The sequence below is a fragment of the Scylla paramamosain genome, chromosome 1, assembly GCF_035594125.1.
Source record: "Scylla paramamosain isolate STU-SP2022 chromosome 1, ASM3559412v1, whole genome shotgun sequence".
Classification (NCBI taxonomy): domain Eukaryota; kingdom Metazoa; phylum Arthropoda; class Malacostraca; order Decapoda; family Portunidae; genus Scylla; species Scylla paramamosain.
Window position 1 is genome coordinate 38,608,220 of NC_087151.1, and position 26,859 is coordinate 38,635,078.

The 26,859-nt window shown below is 35.7% G+C and overlaps 1 protein-coding gene across 11 annotated transcripts; it reads left to right on the forward strand.

Annotated features, from left to right (window-relative positions):
• Positions 1 to 25,556, forward strand: LOC135105181 (ADP-ribosylation factor GTPase-activating protein 2-like). 11 transcript variants are annotated; one of them, XR_010270753.1, is made up of 15 exons: positions 1 to 159; positions 2,166 to 2,357; positions 2,616 to 2,747; positions 3,730 to 3,825; positions 5,735 to 5,869; positions 6,191 to 6,334; positions 7,627 to 7,764; positions 8,089 to 8,219; positions 9,987 to 10,157; positions 12,482 to 12,669; positions 13,436 to 13,665; positions 16,081 to 16,207; positions 20,355 to 20,379; positions 23,564 to 23,614; positions 24,235 to 25,556. XR_010270753.1 is itself a non-coding variant. In XM_064013277.1 (14 exons), the coding sequence occupies exons 1-13, from the start codon at positions 85 to 87 to the stop codon at positions 20,361 to 20,363; spliced, it is 1,743 nt and encodes a 580-aa protein (XP_063869347.1). In that variant the 5' UTR covers positions 1 to 84; the 3' UTR covers positions 20,364 to 20,379; positions 24,235 to 25,556. The 11 variants fall into 11 exon arrangements, 5 of the variants coding, with proteins under 5 accessions (XP_063869347.1, XP_063869340.1, XP_063869384.1 ...); XR_010270746.1 differs by having other exon boundaries at positions 16,106 to 16,207; XR_010270751.1 differs by lacking the exon at positions 23,564 to 23,614.
• Positions 25,557 to 26,859: the final 1,303 nt, after the last annotated feature.

Below are 26,859 nucleotides of genomic sequence, written 5' to 3' on the forward strand. Positions count from 1 at the left end.
CAGCTGGGAGAGTGAGGCAGCAGCAGCAGCAGCAGCAGCAGTCGTGACGTCACACTCAACACGTCAGTCTTCAGTCCCTCCAAGATGGCAGAGGATGGTCCTTCAAAATGTGACATCGAAGCTGTTTTCAGGCGACTCCGGGCCGTTCCCACCAATAAAGTGAGTGTTTGTGAGAATCAAGGGTTTGTAGTTACTATTACTATCGGAGAACTTGTTGATTTTGTGTGATTTGAGGGAGTTACTGGATATTATTTGGGTGGTTTCTTCCTGCCACCTGTGTGTGAGTGTTGTGTTGGATTCGGCCACATCACTGACATATTTCTGCTTGTATGTGTACGTATCGGTATCCTTGATGTGGTGTGTGTTTGTGATTGACTAGTTGTGGGTGTTTTGGCTAGTGTGGATGTGGAGTTAGTCTACGTATCAGTTTATTATGTAAAGTCTGGATGTCATTGTTCTTGGTATTGTCATTTTCTGTGTAGTTTGACTATATGGTAATGGAGTTGTGTTGTAAGTGTGTGATTAGCTATATATGTAGATGCGTAAGTGTCATTATGCACATTGTAGCCTAACTTGCTAAATATTTGTGTGTGTGTGTGTGTGTGTGTGTGTGTGTGTGTGTGTGTGTGTGTGTATATATATATATATATATATATATATATATATATATATATATATATATATATATATATATATATATATATATAATTTTTATTTTTATTTATTTTTTTTTTTTATTGTGTGTGTGTGTGTATCACCAGATATGCTTCCCATCACCATAGGTCACTCAGCTTGAGTTCATGGACTCCTCTGTCCTAACTGGAATAAAAGTTGAATATGTATGCTAATAATCTTGCACAGCCTTTATGATTAAATGATACAATTCTGTTTGCTGTCTGAGTAAGGCACCTATGTGTGGAACACTTCTGTCTCAGGCACATGAACTGTCCAGTCCTGGAAGGGAGGATAAGGACATTAAATAGAATGATGATACTGATGAATTGTGTTCAGTATAATATCTTCCTTAGAAGTGTCATAGAAACACTGAAAACTTATCTCAAAACTAGCCACTAGATCACCAGATGATAACATGAGCTGCACTGTAGTGAGGATATATATTTCAGTAAAGGTTTACTTTATTGCCATTGCATTGAATCTTTCACTCTTCCCAGACAAACTCAAAAGGAGGAGGACCAAGTTGCCTTGGAACCTCATACACAATCTAAACTTGATTATTTTTAACAAACAGGGTATTATTCTAGCATTTGCTCCTAATTCTTTACATTGTTTTGGCTGTCAAGTACATTATTCTTGGGCCAAAGTAGTGGTGTCTTCTTTGTGATGTTCTTGTCACACATTAGTGATTTTCATATTACTAATTCCTCGTGTCTTCATATACTGAATGAAGTATTGAGGGGGAGCATCTTTAGGCTGAATCACTGACATGAAGCTAAAACTTATCATCATTGTCAGTGTAAGAGATAATAACATAGTATCATAAGATTCAAAGGCACTGGGCTCCTACACATGTGTGTTGAGAGAGAGAGAGAGAGAGAGAATGCGACAAGATACTGTTTTGATTTAGGTGACTGATAAGGAGGGGAATTGAGAAAATCAAGACAGAATTAATTTAAAACATTGGAATTAAATCTTGATCATCTGTATGCATATGATATCTGTATGATATCTGTATGATATCTGTTTATCCCAGGGAATCTAGAGATGAAGAAACAAGGTCCATGACACTGTAACTTATCCCTCTTGGGTGATTCTTAGAATCACTGAGAAATTGACCCAAAGGCAGGACAAATTGGCCATGGAAAGACATTTAGCATGATTAAGCATTTGGCAGGACACTCATAGGAAACCTGAGTTTTATTTAACACATTATTGATCAGGCTAAGATGATTGCACCAAATCACAAATAGATTTTAGGTCGCCCCGACTTTCTCGTCACTACAGTAGTGGTTATTACTGGCAGATTCTGTAAAGTGATAAAATTCATTTCATGGGGAAGCATCTTGTTGAATAGTTCTTACTGTAAAGTTTCATGAACAGTTGTTATATTCTCTCTGTTCACTTTTGAATACAGAGACTTGATACTGTGGTCAGACTCTTCAAGATAACATGGATGTTTCCTTGACATCAAACATAATCTTTGGCAGGTTTGTTTCGACTGCAGTGCAAAGAATCCTACTTGGGCCTCTGTCACCTATGGAGTATTTATTTGCATTGACTGCTCAGCAGTGCACCGAGGCCTTGGGGTGCACCTCACCTTTGTGCGGTCCACTCAGCTGGACACCAACTGGACCTGGCTGCAGCTGAGAAACATGCAGCTAGGAGGCAACACCAATGCTGTAAGTCATTATCACTAAAACACATGTTTTGCTTTTATTTTTTTTAGATATAAATTATATAGTAGGTATTTACAAATTAATTATGGTATATAAGTTTATTATATTTCCTAAAAAATGCCTAGAAATAGAAAATTCATATATGGAGTGTTTTTTATATCATAACTTACCTGTATAAATTATCATTGTTACATTTAATTCTTAAAATGTATTGAATTTCAATAGCATATATTAATGACTTAAATTTGCCATTGTTTCTAGAGAACATTCTTCCACCAACACAACTGCACCACCAGTGATGCCCAGCAGAAGTACAACTCCCGGGCCGCTCAGCTGTACCGGGAGAAGCTGTCCCAGATGGCCCAGCAAGCCATGAGGATCCATGGCACTAGGGTAAGCCAACCCTTTGCTCCTCACTCTAAACTCCCCAGTAGTTCCCTCTCAAACATTAGTGAGCATGGAAATTTTTTTTTTCTGCATCTCTATAAAAAAACATTTTTTTGAATCATTTCCATATTTTCTCTGTTTAGTTACCTTTTGAAGTTTAGTATTTGTGCACTTAATTATGAATTAACCAATTTCTTATATTTTATTTATTTATGGAAGATGCAATGAGTATTCTGTATTTAGTGATAGATTGTAGATAGAGAAGCTTATATCCGTGCTTGAACTGAATGAACAGATTAGCTATGCAACTCTACAGAACTGAAGTAAAACTAAACAATATTAGCTAGTGGATCCTTATAATTTAGATTGAACATTCAGAAAGTGCTGGATAACAGACAGGATACTTATAAAACCTTGGTGACCTAGCAATGTGAGGATTAACACATTCATGTCACAGCCAAGAGTGTGTTTGCAGCCCCAGCTGGCCATAGAGAACTTCAGCTTTGTCTCCTTTCCTGCTGTAGGCTCTCTGCCATCCTGGATATTGTAGCTTGGTATCTAGCTTAATTCTTATGATTTTTCAAGACTCATGCAGCCTGGTGATGATAATTATGAACCTCCTAAAATTGTAAAAATGTGGAAAGGAACAGTCTCCCTTGTCTCCTCTGTATTGCTTAGTATATGTAGGAAAGGAAAGTGGATGATATCATTAGCTGCCAAACCAACAACTGAAGTTAGCATGGACTGAAATCAGAAGCTCAATGAAACCTGTAGTGTGTTCAGAATAATTTATACAGCACAGGTAGATATGTTTCAGCATTGAATGTGTGTGTGTGTGTGTGTGTGTGTGTGTGTGTTCCAACAACCTTTTTAGGACAACTTGCAGGCTGAGGTTAGAGAGTGTCTGAAGCAATTTTCATGTAACCCTAGCATACTAGAGATAGAGACTTGGATTATATATAAAGATGTTTTTATTCCCTCTGGAAAGATGAACCTTGATGCTGCCCAAACCCAAAGCCTGGCTGGTCCAGTTGGCCTTTCATCTCAGGGCTTCCTTGCAACCAGTCATCCCAAACTCAAGGGGGTGAGAGGCCTGTAGCACTGTTTAAGGTGTATCTGAAGGCCATAGACTTGCAGTGGTATCCTCTTGTAGTAGTGACACTATTAGCACCTTTATTAGTCTCTGATTTTTGTAAATAAACATGAAAGAGGATTTTAGATATTATGGAAAAAAATAAAGTATTTGAAATGGCTATACTTGTACCTGGAATTGTGCAAGAGGCTCACCAATGGAACAAATACTTAAAACATACCGTGGAATACCGAATCTTCAATATCAAATTAATATATTTGCTTAACATGCATCTCTGAAGTTAATCAGCCTTTTGATTTTGCCTGATGGAGGCTCATGGCCTTCTGAAAGTTGCATTTGATTTAGCAAGGCACATTTTTTTTCCTAATATTTCCTTTTGGCACATTGGGAAGAGGAGAAATGGGCTGGGAGGAGCCTTACTCTATTCCTGTCATGTTTTTATTCACACAGTTTACAAGCATTTGTAAGTAGATCAACATATACATTTGTTGTTGACCAAAACATGTCATGGTGTCTGTTCTTATATGATGAGTAAAGATGGTCAGCCCAGTATTCCTCTTTATGGAATCTTCACTCACACCAGAGTCTAAGGCCAAGAGGAAACATATAGTGAGGAGGAGGAGCATAGTGTATGTTCCCAGAATTCTATTATTCTGCAGTTGCAAGCACTTATACTATTTATATAACACAGCATTTGGTTTCCCGTGCTAAAAAAATAAAAAAGCAAACACTTTTTTTTTTATCTCAAGGGATGGACTTCATTTCTATGGCCTACAGTTCCCACAGTGTGCAAGCTTATAAGGTCCACTTCTTCCTTTAGTAACTCGCCATGGCACCTGTGAAAACTTATCAGTAACCTGTGTTTTACATCCTTCCTTGTAACTCTGATTGGAAAAAGCAATTTATCCTGTGCTGTATCAGGCTGCCTGACCTTCACATTATTTTTTGTGTGGTGCATACAGTTGTCTTTCATACACCCCACACATCTTAGTTTCACTGCATGGTTTGATGTGCCTTTTGAGAGTGTGATAAGGTGAATATTAGAAGAATTATTGACTACTGTAAGCTGCCTTTTTATATAGACCAGAAATACATATAGATTTTATGGATATGCTCTCCAATCATATCCTTGCATCAGTTACCTAGCTGTCCTTTGGTACCAGATGTAAAACATGTATTGTGCCCTACATCCTGCCTCTTTACATTACATTCTCTGTTAAAGCACATGTCTGGCACTTCAGTGGAGAGAGGGTTGACTGAAGGAATTGCATTCTTGCATCACTAGTTATTCTAAGGGAGCAGTTCTTCCTTGCACAGAGCATATAAAAGGAGCTTATAAGCTTAATAAAATGGCTCTTCTTCCTGTGCAAGTGTACCTACTCAGCTTTTAAACATTCAGACACATCTTCGTCTCTTGTCCTGTTTTTATAGTCTACGTGAAGCAGACACTACTGTGTGAGACTTGCACCATGTCTTGGTAACTCACCTTGTGTGGTGATTTTTCTATATTTTGCTAATATATGTGTGGTTTAATGTGGGAATGTGTACATGAGAGAGAGAGCAAGAGAAAGAGAGAGAGAGCAAGAGAGAGAGAGAGAGAGAGAGAGAGAGAGAGAGAGAGAGAGAGAGAGAGAGAGAGAGAGAGAGAGAGAGAGAGAAAATGTGCATGTACATACAAACATTTGCTTATTTGTTTTATCTCCAGTAAGTATTTGAATTTATGTGTAACCAAGTTTTGGATATGGTTGTCAGAATGATTGGCCTCATGTTCCAACATGAACAACTGTGCATAGATAGAGAGAGAGAGAGAGAGAGAGAGAGAGAGAGAGAGAGAGAGAGAGAGAGAGAGAGAGAGGAGGGGGGGGGGTCACTAGTATTCACTGCAGCATTCTGTTCACAGGTTAACATTGATGTTGCCCACCCTGAACCTCAAGAAGAGAAAAAGGAAGTGGATTTCTTTGAGGATCATGCCAGCCATGCTGCTCCGCCTTCTCCTGATGTGCTTGCTGCCCCACCCACCCTAGCCACTCTCAAGGTTCAGCTTCACCTCACTCCTGTAATGTTTTGGGGAGACTTAGCTATTGTATTTACATCAAGTGGATGGATGGTTAGAATAAGAGAATGCTAATCTTGGGATGGTTAAAGAAGGTAGAATTGATAGAGAAATGAAATAAGCATTATTCTAGGGCTAGCCTGGGATAAACAGACGGTTGACCAAGTGGAGAAGTCTAAGGGATGCTTTTTACTTGCTGCAGAGTCATATAGGCTAGTGATTATTATTATTTATATTATTGTTATTAGTTAATATTATATTTATATGGTAGTCCTTACTAATGAATCCTTTCACTTGTGACAGAATTCCAATCTGAATAATGGGACAGAAGAGCCTGTGGGTGCCCCTAATGTGGAGGCAGCCCTCAATATGTCAGCCACAGAGGCCCAGAAGCTGGCCTCTGAGCCACGGAAATCAACCATCGGCCAGCGTAAGCCTGCCTCCAAGGTGAGTGTTGGGCTTGTGGCTGATGGGAGAGTCATAGTTGCTTTGGTTCCACTCATTTGCTCTAGATTTTATTTGCTAGTGATGTGTAACTGCTAAAGGTTCCATTATAGCAAAGATAAATTCATTGTTTTTTTTTAGATTGTGTATGCTAATGATGTGTAAGTGGCAAAGGTTCTATTATACCATGATTAATTCCTTGTTTGCATGTGATTAGAAAATAAGGTACCAGTTGTTCTCATACCTGCATGAAGTTGATTGTTTTATAAGTAATGAGAAAATACTGAATGCTTTGGTGATGGTTTGTGCAAGTGATGTGTAAATACTAAAGATTGTCTTGTATCAGTGATGATTTGATGGTGCATCTTTGCTTGTACATAATTCAGAAGTATTTAAATGGAGATTGAAATTTAAATGGAGATTTAAATGGGTGTTATAAATGGAGAGTACAGCATCTCATATTTGTGGAATGATATCTATTTCATGTTCATAAGTGTTTATTAACATAAACATTGTGTCATGTATTGCATGTCATTGAACTCACACCAAGCACTTAAACCAGATGAAGCTGCTCATATAAACCAGATGCAGCTGCTTATATAAATCCACTCAGATAAATAATAAATGCTTTCTTTTGGGTCAAGTTTTGCGTTAGGTCTTAAGATTTTTTTTGCAACATGCAGCTTTTGATTTTATTTATACTAATGAATCCTAATTAGGAACAGTATGATAGGAGGTGTTGTTTTGCCTCAGTGATGTATGGGTGTGGGTGGACAAAGTGTGACCTTTTCTCTATAATACTTAATGTTAACTTTCTGTGCACAGGTGGACATCAGTGGGGCTTCCCTCAAGGTATTGCCCAAAGTGTGGAGAAAGATAGGCAATGACTGCTTTGTGTGTGTGGGTTTGGGTGTGTGTAATAATGGTTCATTCTGAATATAAAGGCCTTCAGTCATTAATTAATTTCTTAATATTTTAGTGTTGGAATTTTACAGCACTTGAATATTCTTTAATGAATCTGTTCCTATAGTTATTATCCAATTGTCTGTCTGTCCTGCACTCTGCACCAAAACACTGTCTTATTTATTAAGTTATTGCATATAGCACCTTTTTGTATTTTGTCACTTGACAGCACTACCAACAGTACAGACTAAGTTTTTGTATAGACATACTTATTTCCACAATATTTTTTCTGTATCTCTGGGCTTAGACTGACAGTGTCTGCTTAGAGAATAAGCAATGGCCATTTATATGTAAAAGACATGTTAGTATTATGATAAAACTTTCTGTAACAGCTTGGAGCCAAAAAGGCAGGAGGACTTGGGGCTCAGCGTGTCAAAAAGGACTTCAGTGCAATAGAAAAGGAGGCTGCCCGCAATGACCAGTTAAGGCAGGAAGCCAAGCAACTGTCCAAAGAGGAGCAGCAGCAGTCGGTAGGCAATTCATTACCTTGTTTGATAAATTATCTACATTTACTTTGTGTATTTTCTTAACCATATATTCAGGATAAAAGAAATGTTAAAAATGTGAGAAAGTTGATGCCTCATCAAACTGTAATTTCTTGTGTAATATTTAAGCAGAACCTTCCCTCCAAATATACAGAAACTTAGGTAATAATTCATCTATATTTTCATTACATTTTCTGCTATGTTATACTTTTGTGATTAAATTGATTTTTTGAATGCAAAAATGTTGTAGTACTATCCATCAAGCACTGTGTGTTTGTTAAGAATCTTCTCCTTTCCTCCCGACCATAGTTACAAAGCCTTGAGCGTGCCTATGAAGACATGAGTCTGGCTGGAAAGCGTGAGGAGGAGAGGATGAAGAGAACTGATCCCATGAAGGCACAGCAGGCAGAGCGGCTAGGTATGGGTCTGGGGGTGAGGAGGTGAGTGGAGCTGTTCACACCAAAAATTTATGTGTGGAGTAGCATTTTTCTAAACTTATTTTATTCTATTGTTTTTAATATTAAAAGATGTAAAAGAAAACTTCTGAAAGCATAAACTTATGTAGTTGTGGAGATGCCTTGATATTTCTCAGTATAAATAGTGCAAGTCATAGGAAGTTAATGTAGAGAAGGTTGGAGAAGGCTTTAGGACACATGTGAGTAATCCAATGCAGGAACTATTTTGTCATCTCCCTATGTATCAGGACTGATGCTTGTTGTTATCTCTATTTGTATTTAATTTTCAGGTTAAGATAGTGTATATAGTATATTTGATGAAGTATGGATAGGATGTATCTTTAGAGGGCAGGTTGCAAGTGCTCTCTTATGTTATTGAGACATTTATCTTCAATGTTATTGATATTGAGACATTGCTTGTTTATCATTTTTGTTTCTATATATAAGTATATACTTATATATACATATTTCTCATGAAGGAAAGGACATAATTTCTTAAAGCTTAAGGAGCAATATTTAACCTTGGTGCTTATTATTATTGTTTGTTGTGATTCAGTGAGGAGAGCATTGTTCATTATTATGGTCTTCCTCCTACAAGGTTTGTTCTTTGTTATCAATTACAGTTTCTGTACTATTCCAAAGCTCTTAAATGTAGATTTCTCATGAATCGTCATATTCATTATTATTGAAGTTGTATCATTACTAGGATGCCATAATATCCTAAGGTAATAGTAATCCAGTGGAACTTCAGTTACCAAATGTCTCCCTTTTCGAATAAATTGGTTTTTGAACAAAATTTTGAACTTGTAATTGCTTTGGTTATCATACCATAATTCAGTTATTGTACAAAGTTACTTGATTTTAAGTATTAAAAGACAAAACAAAGGCTGCTGTTTATTACTGATTTATAGTTTCTATAAATATTTCTTTAGGTTTTATATTTTTGATGAGAGACATAGTTCGAAAAACAATTATTTAATCTTTGAAATATGGAAAATGTGATCCCATTGAAGAGACTCAATGTAACAAACAATGTCTTGGCTAGCTCAGGAGTAATCCCATCTCTCGAGCCACATGTGGCTCTCTTGATGACCCCACAATGCCATCACTACTGCACAACTATGTTCCCAGTGGCTTTTTCCATCAGTAAAATGTCTAGGTGTTACAATCACCTTCATTTTGGTGGTGAGTGGGTTGCTTGTCTCTGTGTCACTCTGTAAGGCTTCCCTCGTTAGATCATTGACAAAAAGAATACCTGCATGGTCTAAACAATATCTTTTGATGAGTTCTGTGTCTCTAGGTTCATTAAATACATTCTCTCTGGATAAATAATTTCTGAGCTGTAGATATTGTGAAGTAGCCATCTTAGCAGTGAGAGCATCTGTCATAAGCCACTAAGACAGGGTGGATGGATGTCTGGGAATGGATTAATCCATTTTACATTGAATCCTATGTGAAAATGGTTTTGGTTTTCAAATGTTTCAGATTTCAAACGGCATTAATGAATGAATTAAGTTTGAGAACTAAGGTTCCACTGTATTGTAAGACTTTGTTAATGTATGATTTAGCCTTGTCTGTGTTTGGAAGCAGAGTACTTAACCCCTGTCATGAGAAAAACATCCATAGCCTTTTGTCATCTTTTGTCTCTTAGAGGAACTTGATTGATTGATTTATTATTCAGCTTAGTTTAACTGGAAGTGGCATGACAGTCCCAGTATCAGTAAGTCTCTAACTCTGCTTGTCCTCCCTCAGTGGTGCCTCTCACAGCATGTTTGGGGAGATGAAGACAATCAGCCAGGAGACACCCTCCAGCATGAAGTCCAATACATCCAGCCTGGGCAACAATAACTCTTCCAGCTTTAGAGACGAAGATATTGATGATGACTTTGAAACCATCATCAGGTTTTCTTCAGGCCCCCCAAAGTAAGGCTTACTAAGGATGATGGGCATTATGAGTGTTTGCTTGGGTTTTTGCTGAGATCTTTTAGAAGTAATCTTTATATAAGAAATCACAAATTTACTCTTTTTTCTGAGCATGTGCCTTCTTTTCCTAGTATTCAGTGGGAAGTTTATTGATTGTTGCATAAATAGAATGTAAGAATTTTTATTTACTAGTTGAAGAGAAACTATGAAACACTCAAAACCAGTGTTATTTATTTTGTTCTTTTTGTGTTTTTTGTGTTTCTGCTTGTATATGTGTTTGACTCTATGTTCATGGGGAATTCTTTTATTGGCTATAATAAAAGTGCATGATGGTTCAGATGAACAGTATTATAGATGTTTTTAAAATGTAGCTTGAGAAGAACCATGTCTTAATGCTTTGGGAATGAATCTCTCTCTCTCTCTCTCTCTCTCTCTCTCTCTCTCTCTCTCTCTCTCTCTCTCTCTCTCTCTCTCTCTCTCTCTCTCTCTCTCTCTCTCTCTCTCTCTCTCATGTTATCTAATCTGATCTAATCTGTTCTGGTGGTTATTCCTTGGAGGTCCTTCAAGAGGATGATCATGACAGGAGCTTTTCAATTTGTCCATGTCCATACTTTATAATCTTGCACTATTGATCCCATCCAGTCCCTCATTCATTCTTTACCAAATATTCCAACATCTTTTTTTACCCTGTTGTTCTCATCTCTTTCTGGTATATTGTATGTTTAGAAGAATCTAGATTAAGTATGCATGCCATTCCAATGGGAAAAATTTACATTATTCTGCTAGTATGTAATCCCTTCAGTTTCCTCAGTGATGTGCAAATGCTTTTGACATATTAATATGTACTAGTGTGTATAGGCAATATGTTGCTGCATTCATTGATAGTTGTAAAATATTACTAAAGGGATAAAGTTATGGGACTGGAGATTCACTCTTTGTACTTTTTATCCTGTTGTAAATTAAGGTTAGAGTGAAAATAGGGTAATTTAACTCTTCCCAAACCATGATGCAGACATTGTCTCAGCTATATCACATTAAAGGTGGATTCACACTGGCTGTGATGCTATGCTAACAATGTGATGTGTGCTATGCAAAGCCATGTGGCTTCCAGTTGCTACAGTATTAAGTAAGGGTATTCACACTGGACACAATATTATGCTCTGTGTCACTCATGCAGCTTGCCTGTTGCCAAACTGGTGATTTTTTCAAACATAGCTTGCCTGATGCATGTATGTCCCAGGTTACTTTGAGTCACTTCAGGCAGCAAGGGCATGTCATCCCTTGTCACTATACTGCTCCCCTTGGAAGAGAAGGTGCATGCTGCTCTTGCTCCCCTTGGAAGAAAAGGTGCACACTACTTGTGGAACAACTCATAGAAGAAGAACAGAAATACCCATGCTTGTACATCAGTTTTATCAGATTTATTTCATGCACTGAGTTTCTTTTTTTCTTCTTCATCACCACAGCTAGCAGTAATAATTCTTCCTCCCCACCAAATCACACCCCTCACCAAGAGACCATGGAGTAATATCTCCCATGATGCTGCAAATGCACTGAGCTGCTTAGTAATATGACAGTTGACATGAAAACCATTTGATAGCATTAGCATCACTTGCAGTGTGAATACTCACATCGCAAGCATCACTAGCATCAGTCCATTGCATCACATAGCTAGCATAGCATTGCAGCTGGTGTGAACCTGCCTTAATGAGGATGTAAGCCTCTCCGTTGAACCATTATCATCTTAGAGTATCTTCAATATCTGAATAATTGATAAGATTTGTATCTGAATTAATATTGTTTCCCATTATTAATATCAGTTGAGGATGGAGAAGTGCAGCTCCAAAGTATACAGACTCATATTATTAGCAAAATAATTCTTTAACATTTCAGTGGTAGTACTAAACTTGTTATTCTTTAATGCTTGATGCTCGGTGATGAAATGTTTTTGCTTTTCAGTTTATGTGAACCACAATGTTATGTAAGATAGTGTGTAATCACCTTCCTTAGAATTCACAAAGTAAATTTTTACCAAGGCTCAAATTTGAATATTTTCTTCTGAATCCTTGTAGACAGAATTTATCCATATACTTGGCTGACATCCACCTTAAAGAGGGGGAGGAGGATAGCCAAGACAAAAGCATCTACATAATGTCACACCTATTTAATCAGTAACTCTTCTGGAAAGATTAAGATATCATGTAAGCTCAACTATGAATAATGTTCCAGTCATCAATAACTAGAAGGTGTCTTAATGATATATACAGTGGATCAATAATCCTCAATAATATTCTTTGCATGAATTCACTAATATCACCACTCAGGTACCGGGACAGTCCCTTTGAAGACCAGGGTAACTTTGGCTTCTCCAGCAAGGGTCCAGGTATTGATGACCTCCTCAACAATAAGCCTTCACCTGCTCTGACCTCTTCCTGGGACAATGAATTTGACAAGACCAACAACTCATCTTCAAACTCATCCACAAACATGAGCAATCTCTCCTCCAGTAAAGGTGAACTGGAGTTGTAATTCTTACCTGTGACTGTTCTTCTCTGTGACTGAGTTTTTAAGTGAATTAGAAAGATTTGCTTTTTTTTTTCTTTTTCTTTTTTTGTGGGAGCTCCCCATTATTTCTCCAAAACAAGATTTAGTGGCCTGGTTGTGTAGTGACTAATATGCTTGTCTTTAACAGTAGTTGTAGTAGTAGTAGTAGTAGTGTTCAAATTTTTTTTTTTTTTTTCATATTGTTGCCATTGTTTGTCTAGCTGTGAATAAAATTGGATACAAGTCAAAGAATTGTGACCCAACTGTCAACAGAAGTGGAAGGTTTACCCATACTGCTTTCCAGAAATTATCTATGCCATACTGTGATAGGTGGTAAAACAGACCAATTTTGACAAAAACTATATTATATAGGAGCTATTATGTGAAGAATGTGCTTGTCCCATACACAGTGAGACTACACAAACATGTGCAACTGTGCAACATGTTAGACAGAATGATATGTAATTGAGCTGGCCATTTTGTGGTATTGCAACATACTTAATACCAGAAATGTAGCTGTGATGAAATGACGATGGTGAGGATGTTGATGCATGTAACTTATGTTGAGATGGGACAGGATGTACCCACTTTTTCTTGTGGATGCTCCTGAGGAATGTCACAAATAGGTAAATAGATAAATGGAATATAATCTTTACTAGGAATAATTTTTCTTGAATGTATCTGCACATGCTGGTTGACATCAGAAAAGCAAAGTTAATTCTAAATTTCTTCAGTTTCAGCATCAGCCAACTACAAATTCAACCCTGTGGAAGATAACCAGGCCCAGCAAAAGTTTGGCAATGCTAAGGCCATTTCCTCAGATATGTTCTTCCATGACCGTGATCCCAACAGTGAGGTGCGCTCCACCCTGGCCCGGTATGAAGGCTCCACCTCCATCTCCTCAGCAGACCTCTTTGGGGGTGGCCAGACCCAGAGACAGAACTACAGTGGTGGCTCCCTTCAGGTAAAGCATATTCCAACATTGACACCTTTTTGACACTATTTTATTCTGCAGCATCATAGTAGCATTGCATAAATTCTGCTTTTGACAAGTTAAGTTAATTAGGTTACAATTATATGTTTTAAGTTCTGTGCTTTCATTTATAATAGAATTTAAAATAATCTTGCTTTAATAGTTAAGAATGTTCCTTGCTCATTTTTTTTTTAGTTCAGTGGAATGCCTCATGTTGTGTTCTTGGTCTTCAGTAATCATGAACCCCTATGAAGCTACTTAGTTTATAAATTCGCTGTCAAAATATGGACAGTTGGTGTTTACATACATGGTCCTTATCTCGTGTTCATGAATTGTTTGTCAGTTTCATGAAGAAAAAATGGAGTAAAATTTTATGCATCTACACAGTTCTTTGTATGAAGGGAATTTCAAGAGAGATATGGTTTACTGCAGACTTTCACCCCCTGTTTTTAAGGTCATATCTTCTGTGTGAGAAACTGGTTTATAGTGCTTTATGTATTTCCCAGTTTGTGCACCCCACACAACTCCTTAACTCCTAAAGGACCTGTGGTGGTGGTGATTTTCATCTCGTTAAGACTGGCCCTCCAGCGCTAAATGTTGAAAATGGCCTGTATTCACAAACATAACTTAAACTTAGCCTGCAATGGCAGAGTAAAAGAAATAGATTTTGTAGCTACCATCAAGTCTTCCTTTTTCTAATGATGCCATCCAAAAGTCTCTATGTGTAGTGGTTATGGAGAGAGACCAAGTTGAAGATGAGAGACTTGGAGGGAGCGAGTCACTTGCGTGTCTGTTTTGCCAGACTGGATATGGCTAGTGCCTAATTAAAACAGGTGCTCTTAACTCTATTCATGCATATTAAACAGTTTTATCAAGTTCTCACCGTGTTGCACTCTTACTAAGATGTGTAACAAGTGGTCAAGTGCAAGCGGGTAATACACATAGCGAAGATTGGGAGGGAGCGGACAGGGAATTGGACTCATCTCAGTCATTCTCACTGTGTTTCGCCATGGTTAGAGCAGAGCTAAGACTGCGAGATTAACCCAACTAACTCACGGGCAGTATTTTCAATGACAGAACTACAAAAATTAACAAAAAGTAGCAAAATTTGGAGTAAAAATTGCAAAGCAGTTATAATCACCTCAGGTCCTCCCCTTGGTAAAGCATGAATATAAACAGGTAATGTAAAGAAAGGGATTACAGTACCTGCTTATATATGTCTCATAGAAATGGACAAAAAATTAACCTTCACAATGTTAAGTCAGGAAGTGTGCATCTTGGAATTATGATAATTATAAGGTAAAACAAATTATTAGATAATTGATTTAAGTCTTAGCTGTCAGCACTTAATGGGAATTTAGCCTAGTTTGTAGATAAATTGATAGGAAGTAGAAAAGACATTGAGATGTAATAAAATTAATAAAGCTGCATGATATAGGAAGTGACAGAAGCAAATGAAAAGAGTAGATATGGTTTGATGTTGAAAATCAGCCCAGAAATAAAAAAAAAACTTCAGTTTCCTCTTGGTAGTGTTCCATGAATAATTCTAGTATATCCGATAAAGCTTCACATGTCAATGTTGGGTAAAAAAGTAAAGAAATGGAAGCTGCAGTACTAATCAGATAATCATGGAAGTTATTATTAGCAAAGCTAACAATAATAAGGTGATGCTGCAAGGATTTTGGATGTTTTTATTATAGCTTATACATCTTCATCTTTTGTTAGTTTGTTTATAAGTTTTTCTATGAACTGAAAGCTAGTCATCTTGTTCATCATGCCTTAATTTTTTTTTTTTTTTTTTTTTTTTTATAAGTTTACTAAGTTTAGAGCCAAGATAAAGTATTGCTGGGTGCTGTAAAGCCAGGTGACATGTAAGGATTGTGGAATATTACCTAGCCAGCCAGCCAGTTATTTCAAGGTAAGAGGTCTAGGGATTAAGGAGTAGATAGGATGGTATTGCTATTTTGAAGGAAGAGTTAGTGTCTGTATGGTACATGATGGAGGACTTCTTTAATATAGTTAACTGTTTATTGAAAACTTGTTTGTTATTTCAGTGGTATAGTTGTTTCATATGTCAGTGCTGTCTGAGTGAGTGGTCTCTTCCTTTTTTCTTTCTTGTGTCTTTTCTGTTGTGGCCATCTTGTAGAAGTCCTTTGAGGAAAGTATGAAATGTTATAGATGTAGATAGAAAGAAGTGTGTCTGGGTCCTCCTCTTCTAATCTGGATGATGATCATGATGTGTTATGTGTAGTATAAAGAATACTGAATGAAGACCAAAAAAGAGATAAGCAAGACTAAGGAGAGTAGGGAATGTACCTAGTAGGAGGAGGGTAACAGTTGATGGAGCAGCAGGCAGAACAGCACCCAAGCAACAAGTGCAACTTGGTCATGGTGGGATCACCCCAGTCCCTCCCCCCTTCCCCTCCCTCAGGCCCCAGACCTGGATGAAGTGCGAGAGTCTGTCCGGCAAGGTGTGACCAAGGTGGCTGGGCGGCTGGGGAACCTGGCAAACAACGTCATGTCCTCTCTTCAGGTACTGGAGTAGTGGAGGGTGTGCCTGACCACTGTGCTTAGTTACTGCTACTATAATTCAGGCTTTACTAACATCACCTCCTGTGTATCACTTGCACAGTGTTGAAGTGAGATTGGTTTGGTTGGAGTATTGGTGTTAGTGGTGTATGTAAGTAGTGGTGGTGGTGGTGGTGGTGGCATGTAAGTGATGAGAAATGTTTGCAATTTGTGTGAGGGAGATAGATACACATATTGATATTTGTAGGTTTTCAACTATTTACCGAATCACTGAGGACTAATATACTTCATGTAGACCTTTTATATTGTTGTTAATTATTGGTGATGATTACATTGGGTTATTGTTATGCTCTTTTATGTATTATAATTCAGAGATCCAATATTCTAAAATCATGTAACCTTAAAACATAATGTTTATTTATATTCTGTAACATGGGCACATTTTATATTTGTTCCATGATTAAGAGAAAATAAGTAAATAGTAAAATATAAGAGTCATTTAGTCACCAATGAAGAACACATTTGATATAGGGCAGCTGGTTGTGGTTGTGAGTATTGTGTTTCACTTTAACTCACAGTAACATTTGGGTCAACAAGGAGAAACTGAAGATAGGTCATTGTAGTACATTTGTGAAGTCTAATTCCCTACCATTGAACAAGTTTCCATTGCAGAACAAACATTTTGCCTATGTTTAGTAAAATTCCATGAAGGCTATTTATCTATCTAGATATCAGAGTAATAATCCTCCATGAGGAAGACGGTTCTTTTGATATAAAAACCAGTTATGTGTTTTCATGCTCAATTGATCTGGAAACAAAGTTCTGAAAAATATAGTACAGAATATGCATTTACTAGTAAAGACTAAGATGACTGAAGTGTTCTCAAATTATCAACTGTGATGTTATAATGAATTTTGAAATAATATTTACATATTTTGAGTCTATCAATTGAAAATATTGGAAAATGGTTAAGGAAAAAGTAATTGGTTTATTTGAACATCTGGAGACTTAGAAAAGTCTTCATAGTTGTAAATTTGGTTTCCAGCTCTCAGAAGTAAATATCCTTGTGTAGCAAAAGTTCAAAACCATCAAACATGACAAAAAGAATTTTCTCCAATACACATCATTAAAAAAGTGATGTTGTTGTGCCAATACATTCCTACCTAACAAGCGTGTGTGAGGCTTACATAAGAGACACTTAGGAGAAACCACAAAAAATGTACTCTGACCACCATGTATGAAATTTGGTTATTGAAGTTATATGTATTTTTGATGTTAAAAGATTTTAAATTCATTCTTAAGGGCACTTAGATTTTAATATGATATATTTTAGATGTAAAAACTCAGATAGTATGAATATAATTTATCAAAACTATTATTTATGAAATAAGCTAGTCTTCCGAGACAATATAAATATTATTTACTTAAACTGTTAGTCATAGAATAAATCAGTCCTCCCCAACAATGGAAATATTATTTATCTAAAATGGTTACTCATAAGGTACATCAGTCCTCCCCTCCTAAATACCATACACTATTTTTTAATATGAACACCAGATATTTTTATAAAATAGGTGGTAAATTATCTGGCAGTTATGCATTTTTCTTTCTTTAAGCAATACTACAAAATTAATTTGCAAATACCTTAGATGCTTACTTTGAAGTAGTAATCTTCAGCACCATAAATAAGCTAGTACACATTCATTTCAGAAAATAATAATTAGATTATCATACAAGCAGTAGCATCTTTGTCATCATTGTTCTCTAAAGACATTTGTAGTGTTGCGGTAAACATTGGTTTGCATTGGAAGGCAGGCAACAGCTTGTTGAGTGTTGTGGCCATATATGGTGGGTCTTATCAGGCATCCTGGGTAAAATTATAATTCAAGCCTACTTAGTCTGAGGCAGTCATCTTCAGGTAGTTGACTTCAGGCCACTTCTGAGCTTGTCATGTAAAATGACTCATACTCAATGAAATTAAGTTTTGATATTACCATGTTATGTTGGCCATTTGTGCAGGTGCAAATCTGTTTTTTTTTTTTTTTTTTTTTTTTTTTTCATGCTCATAAATTTTATGTTGGCAAGGATCTACAGTACTCTTGAATTTTCAGCTTGTAGTTTAACTTAAAGTATAAATTCAGCTGTTTGCTATTAAAAGGGATAAACTATGTTGTGTTGCATTTTAAGTTATTTCCTAAGTTTTTACATATAGTTAAGGCATCAGTAGATACTTACCTGCAGGTGTCATATTGAAATATGGACATCATTTTATTTTAGCACATTTAAGTTTTCCCTTTAATTTAATTCTGGAGTGATGCAAACTAATGACTCAGTTTCATCATCAAGGTAAAATTTTAATTTAGTGCAATACACCTGGTATGTAATTCTCTCTTACCAAGCTGACTGACACACTAGAAATGTCAGTTGAAGCTAACCTACTTTGCCCATTAAGAAACGACTGAATATACTTAATCAGCAACTTTTCTTAGCAAAGTAGGTTAGCTTCAGCTGACATTACTAGTGTGTCAGTCAGCTTGGTAAGAGTGAATTACATCCCAGGTGTATTGTCCTAAATTAAACATTTTACCTTGATGATGAAACTGAGTCATTAGTTTGCATCACTCCAGAATTAAATTAAAGGAAAAACTTAAATGTGCTGCTATAAAATTATATCCCTATTTCAATATGACACCTGCAGGTGAGTATCTACTGATGCATTAACTATATGAAAAAACTTGGGAAATAACTTAAAATGCAACACAACATAGATTATCCCTTTTAATGGCAAACAGCTGAAGTTATACATTCAGTCCTTTCTTAATGGGTAAAATATGCAGCAGTGGCTGGGTACGATACTTGGCCAGATTAATTTGTTATGCAACAGTTTGAAAGTCTCTAGTGTTTGGGATTCTTCTTAGTAAAGTGAAGGACAGTAATTGTAAAGACCTAACAGTATGTATGTGTACAACTCCACAAAGCCTTCTGAGTTTGGACATTTTGGTGTGTCACCCATGATTAAAGGTTAATACATACTTTTCTGTACATAGCAACTGTACTCTTGCCCTAGCAAATGAACAGGAAAGTCCTCCCCTCATTTGAAGACTGCAGTTGTATGTGTATTATTTTTTGTATTCATTTATTATATTTTTTTGAGGTGGTGTGTCTAACAAAATATGTGTTTTGTCATTGGGTTTTGTTGCACGTGGAAGTGAGGCTGACGAGGGCATCCACATTTTCTTTACATAGCAGCAATGTCTATATTTCCAGCTTGCTTGTGTGCATGAGCTTTGTGACTTCTCTTATATATTGAGATACTTTTCTTTATATTTATTTGACATCTGAGGCATTTATTATTTTATTAGTTTTCTTTCATTTATTTTTCATGCTTTTGTGTGTTAACTTTTGCTTGCAGTTCGAAAATTGAATATTAGTCAAGTTTTGCATATACACATGTTTTAGATTTATCAGATTGGTTACTTTTTGACAGGAATTTATTGTTCATCTGTGAATGTAGATAAAAATTTGAGCTGTGTGCAGCTGACAAGCATGCCTTGAAGTGTCACAGTGCCTCTTATTGAATAAACTCTCTGCCCAGCATACTTGACATATATGTGCATAATAATGAAGGAAATCATTTAAAGGTAAAGGTAGGAGTTTATCTTGTAGTAGATAGCATAGTGCTAGTCTATATTTACTTTACTCAGACCTGGGCAGGTTAGGATACAAGGCCACTGCATTACTGGAATACAAATATTGGTTGTTATGGTACCACAACAGCAAGGTCTTAGGATTTGGGAGAACGTTGCTTCTCATCAAAAAACTGGTGTGAGCCAAGATAGAAGTATCAGTGTTGCACATGTAATTTATGGCACTGAGATAAATAATCAGTTTCTGTAGAGAGAGAGAGAGAGAGAGAGAGAGAGAGAGAGAGAGAGAGAGAGAGAGAGATTGTCTGTGTGTATACAGTAACATACACCTTTCCATGAGCATGTGTGCTTAGTCCATTAGGAATGTCTACAGAAGACAGTACTAAGCTGTCAGTGTGAACATTGATGCTTCACTAATACCTTGCAGTGTTCTTTTTTCACATTCCTTGTTTATTACTTTTGAGCTGATATAGTTACTAACTCATGCATTTTTCTGCTCTTCAGAGAAAATGATGACACGGTTAGACTAGTAAGTACAGTCTACCTTGTGCATGATAATTTTGCACATGTTTGTTTTTGCACTGCATGCTGGCTTTTTTGTTCATTTGATTGTAACAGTTATGCTTACTGAAACTTTTTCAATCATGTTTATTTTAGGTACATTATGCACTCAAGTGATTTTTCTGCAATTCTGAATTAGTAAGTTGCTGCTTCTGCCCAAAGTCACCATAATATAAATTGAATCATGATTCCTTCTCTAGTGGCATTTGACTTTGTGTGTACAAAGCATTTAATTACTGATTTCAGTTTACTTTTGATTTGTTATTTTTGAAGAGATGTAAATTACTTAAATTTGCTGAATTAGATAAATTGTTGATCTTTTGAGATATGTTATATTTCATGATATGAGTGTCATGTCATAGTTCTATAGATCTTTTTGAACTTCCTGACATGGTTCCAGCATTCAAAGTTAGCAACCTTGTTTAGCTCACTGCAAGCTACATGTTACAGTGGAAGACATAGATTGATAAGAGGAGGAAGGGGGGAGATTACCTACCCAGTATCATATAATACAAGATTAGAGGCTCAGTGCCAGACTGTGTAAGCATTAAGTTGATTTTGCAATCAGTGTCTACAGATCTGAATTTATAGAAATTACCATAGTACAAAAATTAATCAAGTACATTATTGTATGATTTTTTGTGTGGATTTGTTTATTTTGCATTTCATGTAAGTTTGGAAATTGAGATGTGATTTCTCTGATTTGGTCACCTTATGTTAAAACTCCATATGCCATAATTTAAATCCCATTGTATGTCATGATTTTTCATTGATTGAGCAGTGCATTTGTTTAGATTTCTTTAAATATTTCTATTGAATAGTCAAGTGATGGTACGTATTTACTACTTAGAGAAATATATAATGAATATTAGAGTATTTATTTCCTTTTAGTGATGGGATGTAATCTGAGAGTGGTGATGATCATTCTCTTTTTCATTATTTTCTTTTTGTACTTACAAGCATGTTTAATTTTCATTGTTGCCTCTTAAGGTGTTGGTGGACTATGAACATAATCACTTAAGCTTCTTCCTTTATTTTATGTCTCAATATGAGGAAGTATGTGCCAGATTTTATTAAGGTAAAAAAAAAAGTTAGAATACAGAGACATTATTCAATACTGTTTTTAATTGAGTGCATGGTACAAAAGAGAGGAAAGATATAGCATCAAGATTTAGAAGCTGCATGCAATGCAGCAAAAAGATTCTGGTGATGCAAGAAATATTATAATATAGTAATGGCAAATTCCACCGTGTCACTCGATGGAGTTTGCAAAAGTAGTGTGTGGTGAAAGAAGAGTGGATGCTTGAATGAAGAAATAGACACAGTTGCAGCTGAAAAAAGATGTTCAAACAAAGTATGGTTGCAGATGAAAGATGAGCTGTCGTATGAGAGATATAAAAAAACCTTCCTTTTCAGCTTGTGCTCATAGTGGTTCATTGTGTATATTGTCACTGCACAAACCACATATTATTGCACATGTTACAAACTTCCCAGCATCTTTTTATCTCAACATTTTGTCAAGTCCTTATAAAACTATGTTTTATAAGATTTTTTACCTTGTAGATCTGTCAGAAATAACATTTACTAACCCCTTCAATACTACATTTTTCCTTTGCATACATGATGTATATGATAATCACACAGTAATCAGTTTAGTTATTCCTACTGAAAGCATCCCTGTATTCTTGAGAGAGAGATAATAAGCGGTAAAATATCCTGGATGCAGTCTATTTATCATCATTTCTCTTTCTGTGTACAGTGACTTTTTCTCTTTTTAAGTTGGGACTAGCTCTTGGAACAATGATTTGGTGCTAATTATAGTTTTGCTGATGAAAGTCATGTTGAGACATCAAAATCCAAGTAAGGGAGTTTAAGTACCTGTTAACTAAAAGCAATGTATCATTTTCATAGTCTGGTGGTTGCATTCCCTAAAATGTGGCATAGGGAGGTTTAGGTAGGAAATTTCACCTTTCTCATTTTCCCCTTTAAATTCACAGATCATTTATAACTGGTCTCCCTGTACTCGTCTGCTCAGGCCTCAGTGGTGTCAGACTGATGTGTATCTACCTTGTTATATTTACATCCAGTGCAATATTGTGCTTGTGTGGTCCTGTATCTCTTGATCATGTCTTTCCTTCATGTTCTAATCTAATCTAGATTTGCCTCCATTTCATATATATATATATATATATATATATATATATATATATATATATATATATATATATATATATATATATATATATATATATATATATATATGAAATGGAAGCCAATCTAAAATAGATTAGAACATGAAGGAAAGACATGATCAAGAGATACAGGACCACACAAGCACAATATTGCACTGGATGTAAATATATATATATATATATATATATATATATATATATATATATATATATATATATATATATATATATATATATAGTGGAACCTTAGTTACCAAACATCTCCCTTTACCAACAACTCCATTTTGATAAAGAATTTTAACTAGTAATTGTTTCGGTTGCCGTACCATAAGTTTTTTTTTTTTTTTTTTTTTTACAAAGTTACTTGATTTCAAATAGTACAAGATGTGAAGCAAAAGTTGCTATTTATTACTAATTTATAGTTTCTATAAATATTTCCTTCATTTTTGTATATTTAGAGGATAGACACAGAGGGTAAGACAGTAATTCAATCTTTGAAATAAGTTAAATGTGATCCCTTTGAAGAACCTCAATGGAAACAAACAAGGTTTGGCACTCAGGAATAATCCTCTGTGACCCACAATGCCATCACTACTGCACAAATGAATTTTCCCAGTAGCTTTTCCCCCACAGCAATATGTCATAGTGTTATAGTCACCTTCATTTTAGCAGTGAGTGGGTTGCTCCTCTGTGTATCACTCTGTAAGGCTTGCCTCATTTGATTGGCGACAAAGAGAATGCCTGCATGATTTAAACAATATCTTTTGATGAGTTCTCTGTCACTAAGTTCATTCAATACATCCCTTCTGGATAAAAAATTTCTAAGCTGGAGATGTTATGGAGCAGTGGGAGTGTTGGTCATTATCCACTAAGACATAGTGGATGGGTGTCTGAGAATGGATATATCTACTTTACATTGATTCCTGTGGGGAAAATAGTTTTGTTTTTTTAACATTTCAGATTTCGAACGGCGTTCAAGAACAAATTATGTTAAAAAACCGAGGTTCCACTGTATGTATATTGAAGCACCCTTCCTTCTCAACTCCTTGTGTGGTTCCTCAAACATCAGGCTTCTCTGTCTGCAAAATAGCAGATTCTTTCTGTCTAATTCTTCTCTGTCTGCAAAATAGCAGATTCTTTCTGTCTAATTCTTTTAATTATTCAGTATTTTTATAAAGTGAGCTTTGTGTAAATGGACATGTGTGGTTTACAACTGGCAGTTTTCATTGAACAAATTTCTCTCCCAGTTTGCATTTTCTTCTGTATTTTTGGTATCTTTGTCCTATTTGGTATGGGAAACATGGTTTCAGTTTAAGTAAGACAGATTAGTGCAATGTGGTTTTGAGAGCAAACACAGAATGAATCAGAAGTACAGTACTTTGTTCAATAGTGTTTCAACTGCCTTCTTTAGGAGTACAAAAGCTGTTACACCATTTGACCCATATACTTTAAAGAAGACAACAACACAAATGTTAAAGAGTAAAGTACTGCTGTTTCATCCTGTTTCCTCGCAATGACTTGCTTAATTGATTTGATGCTGATGTAAAATAGCTAAGCCCCCCCTAATAGATGATTTACTTAATGTAGTGGACACATAACAATTAACTTTTCCTCTTTATTGTTCTTTCCAGGATCGCTACCTCTAAAGACCTTGGACCTTGCAGTGATGTGGGGCACATGATCCCTCTTCCTGTCATTTTTGTGTCGTCTTCGTTTTTATTGTTAGTGCAATCTTGAAAACATATTAATAGCTTTCTGGTGAATCACATCACATCACTTTCAGAAACATTGGCAATTTCATAATTATGTATCTGCAAAAACTAAACAAAAAAATGCAAATGTATCTGCTTTTCATATCACTGTTTTATATATATTACTTTTTTTTTCATACTGTTTTTTGTGATACAGCACATATCTTTAGTCCCTTATACAACATATATTTCAGTTGAAAATTTGTACAATATATTTTATTTGATATTTCCTGGTTTGATCATTGTTATTAGTGTTTGTACAGAGGATATAACTAGGTAAGATTGTTAGATATTTATATCTGGGGAGGGGGAAGGTAAATTGTTCTAGGGTTTCAGACTAACTATTTGACTTATGATGTGGTCTTGACTTATATTGTAATAAAAAGATGTCATTATGAGAGACAGTTGTAAACATTGAGTCGGGTGGGGGGTTGAATAGGACAAATTAGCATTGTAGAAAGGAGTTTCAGGGCTCAGAGTGGGGTGTCACCTTCAAGTCTACCATCCTTCAAACACACACACATTTTGGGAAATGTATATAAATTCTTCTGCCAGGCATTTGGTGGTTCTGTGGTCTTCACTGATGCAGTCTTGAGTTCTAGTAAATATCATTGCACTGCCACCATATGTATTATTTGTCATTTTACAATATCCTGAGTTTTTAAAAGATATGGCTCACTAATTGAAGTAATCATTGTAAACCACCTTGATTACTATAATAGGTATACAACTATTTTTCATACAAAGTATAGCTTAATGGAAAATCATATTGTGTATGTATAGTGTAGACTTTTCATTATTTTTTAAGTCATTAAGAAGTTAGTAGAATTTAAACATCTCTTTAATTACTGGTATTATCAGTTCATGTTTTCATTCCTGTGGTCAACTTGAATGAGTTGCGCCCTAAAGCCTCTCTGAGCCAGACTTTGTAAATCATTCCTCAGTATCCAAGTTTGAAAGGGTAGCACTTTCAGCACCTGAAAAGTAATGTAATACTAGGGATGGTACTAGACCACATGTATCTTCACCTCTTTCTGTATTAAAGATATTTAAAAGGGGTTTTATTGATCAAAATTCTGTGCCATCTATTCACAGTTTGTATCTTGAGGATTTAATGTTTTTTAGTCATGCTCATTTTAGCATTAGTAATTTCTGATATTTATCTGGTAATCATAGGGATTGGGAATAAAAGAAGATTTCAATCCATTACCTTTAATTTTTCTTGTGCAGGCTTTTGTGCTCTGATTCAGAAAAAAAAAAGCCAGAGCATCAATGTGTGATTTTTATGATATCTACTAAGCCCTTTCCTTAACTGTTGTACAGTACCATTAGTATTTTCTTTTATTTATTTATTAATTTACTCATACATATTCAGTTATGCCCATTGAAATGTAGGCTTACTTATGAGTATGTCCATTCTGGTTCTTGAAATTTTTTTTTTTCATGGTGCATCACCCTCACTGTATCTGCCAGACTACACCTTTGTCTCTTATATTTTCTTGCTCTCTTAACTCCTCTTGTTTCTCTTTATTCTACCCAGTGCTTCCTGTATGTTGATTTTCTTTCATTTACATTTCACCACATTTGAAGTTGTGGATGAGAATCAAACATAATATTGCAGCTTTATTTAATACACAGACTGCATGAGGGACTTCGACCAATGGAAGACCTGTTGGGATGTTTTCTCACTCAAAAGAAAACTACCTGGGGGACTAGAAGTTTTTTGGTAAGTTTTATTTTAAGGACTCCATACATTAGCTTGCAAGAAAGCCATAGGTGTGTATGTGGTCTTCTTCCTAAGGTGAAGGATTTGGTTCTTGATGCATGTGTAGGCAGAGTTGCTCATGGCATCACTCAGAATGGTCATGGTGTACCAGTCTTGTGTGAGACAGCAGACTGACACGCGACGTCATGATATATATATATATATATATATATATATATATATATATATATATATATATATATATATATATATATATATATATATATATATATATATATATATATATATATATATATATATTAAAAAAATAAAAAATAAAAACCTAGGAATGCAGATTTGCCATATATATATATATATATATATATATATATATATATATATATATATATATATATATATATATATATATATATACATATATATAAGTAATTTATAAGTGGGAAGTTGTAAAGTAAGTAGGCAAGTGACAGCCCCTATTCTTTCTCAATTTGCATCTTTAACTGCAACATAAGTGAGCGTCTTAAGCCTTACCTTCGTCTACATGTCATTAAAGGAACACGAACACCATTGTTTGCATCTGAGCTGTTGGGGGAGGATATGATGATATCCAGATGACTTGCCACCAGGAATAGGAAACCACATGAAAAATGAAATGGGTACAGATATCTCTGCATAAGAATCTGGAAGTGACTAGTGCGTGTGTGCAGGAAACGTTCTTCCATATTTTTAAGACAAAGTGGGACATATGTTTGTAGCAGAGCCCAAGTGATAACTGCCCG